Source organism: Azolla caroliniana, unplaced genomic scaffold (assembly GCF_043228905.1).
Source record: "Azolla caroliniana isolate FFs.n. ecotype wild unplaced genomic scaffold, voAzoCaro1.0.p SCAF_5, whole genome shotgun sequence".
NCBI classification, from domain to species: Eukaryota; Viridiplantae; Streptophyta; class Polypodiopsida; order Salviniales; family Salviniaceae; genus Azolla; species Azolla caroliniana.
The window spans coordinates 17,120,472-17,127,825 of NW_028230440.1; the positions used below are offsets into that span (position 1 = coordinate 17,120,472).

The window sequence follows — 7,354 nt, forward strand, 5'->3', positions numbered from 1 at the left end:
AGAACAGGGCAACATAGAAGTTGATATGCATAAGACATATATTTAGATACATACATACACACACACACACATAGAGAGAGTCATGATATATACTAGTTGTACATGATGAATTGTACACGGCCAGAAGATATATGAAGAAGTGAATAATAATTTTACATGTAGGTTCTTAACTTCCACCATGAATATGAGAACAAACATCATTAATTAGTTCCATCTCATGTGTTTACAACCTACATATGCAAATATTTAGTGCATGATTCTTGTCAACCTACATATGCCAATAATTAGTGGATAATTCTTCAGCCTACATATGTTGATAATTAGTGTATAATTGAAATGGGTACTTTGATTTGGAGGCCTTTATTATGATATTATGATATTCATGAATGGGGATGTAGTTCGCATGGTTACAAAAATGTCAAATTTTACAAGCAATGCAATTCATGGAATCCGTGCTACAAATTTTGTCATGAACATATCAAGTGCAAGTTATGATATCCTTAGTACAAAGTTTTGGTGTATAAACACCTATATTCTAAATTAACCTTGTTTTGGTCCATCCTCTCTTATAGTGTTGGTTACACAGTGATTGAGAAGGTTTCAATCCAAGAACACAAGAGATTAGATGACTAAGAGTGTGCAATAGCACACTTGCATTGAACCATAATGGTTTGATAGTGAAAAAACTTTTGTACATAATAATGTTGAGCTCATGCATGGCCATGTAAATTTTATGTAAGATTGCCAATTGGCAATCATCCACGTCAATCACTTGGCTACCATGTATGTTTATTATGCGCATCATGAATTTGTCAATGTCATGGAATGTAAGATTAATATGAGATGAACATGGCTATAAACATCAGATGTTATAGTACATTAAGGTTGAAGGTTCTCATTCAAGAGGTCAAGGGTTGAAATCTCTAAGAAGGCTATGTCATTTGTATGCATACTCATAAATGAAACCATCCTTCTCTTTCAAGGACAAGTTCCACGTGTAGCAATACACAAACTGATTGTCATGATAACGGTCATGAAACCCTTTGAAAAGAGTTGGATTAAGGAGATTCTAGGAAGCTCCCATGTTCTATGTTTGACATTTGGCATAAACAATCAACTAGGTTAAGTATAGTTTGTTATACAACCTTGAAGTCTAAAATGGCTTCAACCTCATAGTCCAAGGCATCAGCAGGTTGAACATGAAGTGCAGAAGGAACTAAGTGATGTGGAAGATAAGAGCTTGAAGCATAAGGTTCCAAAATCCATACACACATGATCACAACATCATTTAGGGAAAACTTCAGAAATCAATTCAGTTTACCGTCATATCTTGTTTCTTCATGTAGGCAAAACTTCAGAAATCAATTCCAAAGGCCAATTTCAAAAATTTAAAGGCAGGATAATTGGGAAACCAAGACCTTGGATAAACCCATGAGGACCTATGACACATGGTAACAAGTGGCAGTTTGGGAGCTTATCTCCCTTTACAAAGAAATGAAAAATCCACTCTCTATGGATGAGGTAGGTTTTTCATTCTACATTCATGTAGTATTGGATGTAGCATGAATATATGTCAACAACCCATCCGATGGATCCAAGAAAGAGCCAGTCTCAAAGATTTGTTGGAAAAGATATCTATTGAAATTGTCGGTATTATGCACATTGTCCCAAAAAACCGATGCGTTTGGATTTTCACAATAAGTCGATGAAGCATCACCACAATTAATCATTGCATTGTAGTAATATCCACCTCCACAACATGCATCAATTGTGTCTACAAACCCTGTTACAAAACACATGCAAAGCGGTGAGTGCTCTCTTATTTGAAATGGCACATTCACCATCCAATCTACCACCATACAAGATGATCAAATCTTCGAATCAACACATTAGCTTTGTTCATGACATAATCGGTGGACACAGTGATATAATGATTACCAAATGTTTGTTGATTCCTTGCAATGAAGAGATGAGCATCAGTCGCATCACCAAATAGAAAGGTAGCATTTGTGTATTTGTCCCTCATTATTTCTACCTCTCGGTGAAGTAATAGGCTACTGTAACGTGCGATAATGTTGAGTTCTTGCACACATCCGTAATCATCCCTCACGGCATCCAAATTCAAAAACAAACTTTGAGGTGTGCAACCAAGAGCCCGAGTACCAACTAGTAAGAAGTTCCGTGCTCCATTCAAGTATAATGTCTAGTTTGGCATTTAAAAAAGACAAGTTAACTTAGCTTCCACTAACTAATCCATGAAAACTAATCAATATTTAATTTCCTTTTATAAACCAAATTTATCATTAGGTAATTAACATAAGACAATCTAGGCTTGAGATTATTCATATTCATTTTATTTCATTAAATCCATGTTCATGGACAAAAGTAGCCATTCCTTAGAAACATTCATTTGTTGTAAGTACATTTATTTTATGCCCATAAGAATACGGTCTGATAAGAACCGTGAATCATGTTGGGTAAAGTGAATGGTGGAGTTTTATAAAGATGAACCGCTTTCTCTAAGTACAGCGAATCATGTTGGGACATAGGCTTCACGTTATGGATTTTTTTAAATCAAACAAAGCAAATCATGAACCACATGACTGTCAATTTCTACCTATGGAATTATCTACCAAATGTGAACTATAATTAAAATCCTCTCTAGCGTATATTAGATTCACATGCATGCATATCCTCTCTAGCATAAAAAAGGAGCATGATGATATTTGTTATGAATACCCACAACATGCCATGAGGGTGCGGGTGCGTCTGTGCACACATGCATGTGCAAGAGACAAGCGAGATTCTAGGCATGACCTTGAGATGCGTATTCTGTTTCATGCAGCCACATGAATTTCTACAGCACCTAGTTTTAAAATAAGATATTTAAAATTGTTGCATGAAAAAATGGCATGACATTCGTGTATACCATTCCATGTAATTTGAATACAAGAATTCAAATACAAAGTGGCATAAATAATACTCATATCCTAGAAGTCAAAAGCATATCTATATATACCTCTATTGATGTCATCATGTCTAACAATTATGTGTATAAAAAAGGAGATAATAAAGTACGAAGCAAGGTATGGACGTGCAGAGCACAATGTGATATTACTTGCAAACAATTATGGTTAAGTACGAGCTTCTAAATTTTGAAATTTGAGTTTAAATATATTTTCAAGCCAAGGCCGAGAACTCATTCTACTCATCACCGTGCTCAAAGTTACACTATGAAGCTAGAGCATTTCCTTGCTAGAAAAGAGGCACTACTTTCTTAATTCACCCACAATGAAAAGGCTTGTCATTTTATCATAACTCTGCTTTAGCAACAATAACAGGTGGTGCATAGTTTGTCTCTTCTTATCCAGTATACATTTTCCTAATGAGAATAGTTCCCAATGTAAGCAGGCTCTCTAAGGGACAAGCTTAGTGTGGGCAGCTGGCTGGATGCATGATGACAAGCCCAATATTTGTGCGGCTTTATATTGATGTCAAGTTTTTATATTTATAGCTTATAGCCATGATCACATTACTTCTACATCAGAAAGTTGAATCTCTTGGAAGGCTAGGTGTTTAGAAAGAAAAAAAGAATACCGACAAAAACTCTCGAACTGTTTTACCTCTACAGTCTCGTGTATTGATTGGATGACCATAGGAGCAAGAATATTGAGAACAAAGTTCAGCGTGGACGCATTCAAATTAAAAGCGAATGCAAAGTCATTACCTCCGATGCTTATTATATAAAGCCCCTCGGCAAAGGAAGACAAGGAGGGCTTCCCTACAAACATTATGAAACATAAAACAATATACACAGATTAGATCGAAATATGTGTTGCATAGCAGGTTTTCTATTGCAGAGAAAATAGAGAATGCACAGACAGCTATTCAACAAGAGAACGCAATGGACAAGGCAGAGATTTATACTATGGCACCAAAACACTGAAATGCAGTTAACACAATGGGTTCTATACAGCTAGGGCATAAGATGCATGGGAATCTTAGTCCATTTCATGCCAATTTAATATAACACAATCACTTGTAACTGTTTTAGAAGGATTGCGAGGCAGTTCAAAGAGAACGATTTGTGTCTCTCTATAGTGCTTGGAAGTGACGTAAAAAATCTAATCTGCTAGGGCATAAACTTTGTGTTCAAACGTTTCTATAAGGCACAACATATGCCTATTTTTAAGTCAGACTGCTTTAATGTTGTTCTAAAATCAGATTCACGGTATAAAAAGAGGTGACCTGATCAGATAGTTTTCTTCAAATTTATTTTTGTGTTAATTGAAAGGTAATACTTACATGGAAGCGTTTGATTGGGCGCATTCTCCACCTCTGCCTTGAGAGTGAGATGCCATTGAACTTGATCTTCAAGACTACCATCAAAGGAGTCAGAGGGATAGATAGAAAGGCTCTCAAAGAGGGAGAGGTTGAGGGCCGTAGAACCAACGACCGCATAATTGACCCCCGAAGAGCTAAAGTCAGCAATCGAAGCATTGAGCTGGAATGGTGGAACTGTCGTGGGCAAGCCCATATATGAAGCTAGAATGCCAAGAAAATGGAAGAATCAGGCAACTTTCGCATAACTTCAGACTTGATATTAACTTCATTGTTAGAAATGAATGAGGCCGATGTGAACATGTCAAACATGACTTGCTCCCCCTGGAATTGATATATTTTGACATAGTTAGATATAAGGCGACTTGATTGTTCAAAGTGGATCCCAAGTTAGAAGCTGCTTTTAGACATGAAAGTATATTACTCTTTAAGATGGGCAGAAATTTGTTGGTGAATTCCAAGAAACCATGGTGGATTGACAGTCAGTAGAACTTACCTAGGTAGTCGAGAAGGAGGCGGCCATCACAGAACCTTCGTGCAGGATGTCCGGGGAATGTAATACCATAGGGAAGCTTCATGGAGTTTAGGGCATCTTTATGCCCAAGAAGGGCAGCATTTCCTGTGTCCCACAGGGAGTCCCCGAACACAAACAGCAAGGTTACGCCAGATTTTTCTTCACCAGATGATGATGATGATGATGATGATGAATCAGCTCCAGCGAGAAGTAGCAAGAGGATGGAGAAGAATAGCAGACCCATCTGTGCTACTCCCCTGCAGCTGCTGCTGCTGCCCGTGGCCATCTGAGAAACTGAATCCACAGATTCAGAAGTGGGCAAACCACTGCAAGTACTCTCTCTGCATACCACCACGCAAGTGGGTTCGCGTCGATCTCTCTCTCTCTCTCTCTCTCTCTCTCTCTCTCTCTCTCTGTGTCTCTGAGTTTTCTGTATTTCCCTCCCCTGCCCCTCCCATGCCAGGGAGTTCCTTACTTTTCTTTTCTTCTTTTTTCTGTGTAAGTCTATGTTTCTTATTAAAACAAGATGATAATACTCCTCTTTTTTCTGCGTAAATCTATGTATTGTTATTAAAACAAGATCATAATACTCATCTTTTTTCTGTGTAAATCTATCTTTGTTAATTTAAAACAAGATGATAATACTAATCTTTTTTTTGGTGTAAATCTATGTTTGTTAATTTAAAACAAGATGATAATACTCATCTTTTTTCTGCGTAAGTCTATGTTTGTTAATTTAAAACAAGATGATAATACTCATCTTTTTTCTGTGTAAATCTATGTTTGTTAATTTAAAACAAGATGATAATACTAACCCTTGCTATCTCCACTACTTCATTATTAAACAGAGAATGCATTATCTCTTGGAGAGAATATTACGAAATTCTTTGAAGATCACTTTGCTATGCGAGATGCTATTGTATATGCCGCACATAGGTTTGGCAAAAAGCAACTAGAGGGAAAGTCATCTCGGGCTATTGTTTGTACAATCTTTGATGAACGTAAAAGGGCAATGATTCTAGATAGTAGTAAGGTGTAATTAAAGGGGACAAGTTTTTTTGTAACAGAGGATAGAACTCCACAAGAGCAAGAACGTAGAAGGCAAGCATATGAATTGAGGAAAGCAAATAAAAAAGGCATAGCATGCAACAACCTATGGGACTATAAGTAACAATCGGCAACGGTTCGGTTCGGTTCGAGAGGGTCCAAACCGAACCGGTTTGGAACCGAACCATTAAAAAAAGTTGAAACCTGAACCGAACCGAACCGCGAAACCTTTAAACCGAACCATTAAACATTTTTCAAACCATTAAACCGTAAAAACCGCGGTTTCGTGGTTCGGTTTGGTTTTCAACATAGGTCAAATTTATTTTATTTTATTTTTAAATTTATAATATTTCATTATTTAGAATTTTTAAAATTTTTAAGATGTTCCTAAAATGTGGGAATAAGAGTAAAAATGAAAAGATTGTTTAAAAACAATTTTTAAAATTTTTTAGAATTTTTTTCAAATTTTTTTAAATTTTTTTTTAAAATTTAAAAAATTAAAAATTAAAAACCGTTTAAACCGCGGTTTTTGACTGCTGAAACCAAACCGAAACCGAACCGAACCGTTGAAACCATTAAGCCGTTAAACCACGGTTTCGCGGTTCGGTTCGGTTCAAACCGAACTGTTGCCGATTGTTAACTATAAGTGCTTCACGATTGAAAGTAATGTTTTGGAATTGTAAGGGATATCCATGGAATAAGGGTTTAGGACTCAATGATGTAGCTCAAGATATGGATATTGTATTTTTGGCTGAAACATGGGAGCATGAGGCAAAACGTATACCTAAGATAGACAATTACCTCATAAAATTGATATGGCCTCACTCCAAAGGGAATATCGGACGTGTCGGGATAGCATGTATCTACCATGAGAGCTTAGATAATTCTATCAAAGTATGCAAATATGATGACTAAAAGAGATACATATGGATAGAGGTTAATTTGGGGAAAGAGAAATTGTATATAGTTGCATGTTCCATTCCTCACAAAGATTAAAACTACTATAGTAGCTTTGGGTTAGATTGTGACGATCCTTTTATAGAATTATGCCATGATATACTTTCATTTCAGAAGCTTGGTAAAGTTTGAATTATGGGAGGCTTCAATGCATGAGTTGGAAATTTCCAAAATGTGGAGACATTTGAAGAAAATGTAGTAGAACATTGTCTATTGTGTGACTCAAAGGATTGTGCCATGTCAGATTATGGAAAACTTTTGATACATATGTTAAATTGCAGAAAGTTGATTATCCTAAATGGTATAAAGGCATTCCCATTAACAAATGTGCTCACATGTTTACCATCCTCGGGTGGAGGAAGTGTGGTTGATTTATCATTGGTGAATGTGTTTAAAGTTGGTTCTCTATCTTCGGACTCAGACCACAAGCCATTGTACTTAGAGTTTGCAGTTCCACATTTCACCAATAAATACCATGGAGTGAAAGATGAAAAG

The 7,354-nt window shown here is 36.4% G+C and overlaps 1 protein-coding gene and 1 long non-coding RNA gene across 2 annotated transcripts; one reads left to right on the forward strand and one right to left on the reverse strand.

The window, feature by feature from the left end:
* Positions 1–1,343: 1,343 nt before the first annotated feature.
* Positions 1,344–5,156, reverse strand: LOC147864245 (acetylajmalan esterase 2-like). Its single transcript, XM_087320238.1, has 5 exons — positions 4,838–5,156; positions 4,306–4,545; positions 3,624–3,781; positions 1,939–2,203; positions 1,344–1,783 (listed from the first exon to the last, which is right to left on the reverse strand). Exons 1-5 carry the CDS (start codon positions 5,139–5,141, stop codon positions 1,542–1,544), a joined length of 1,209 nt encoding a protein of 402 aa, XP_087176364.1. The 5' UTR covers positions 5,142–5,156; the 3' UTR covers positions 1,344–1,541.
* On the forward strand, positions 2,279–3,568 carry LOC147864246 (uncharacterized). Its single transcript, XR_015529849.1, has 2 exons — positions 2,279–2,412; positions 3,500–3,568. It is a non-coding gene; the product is annotated as an uncharacterized LOC147864246 (long non-coding RNA).
* Positions 5,157–7,354: the final 2,198 nt, after the last annotated feature.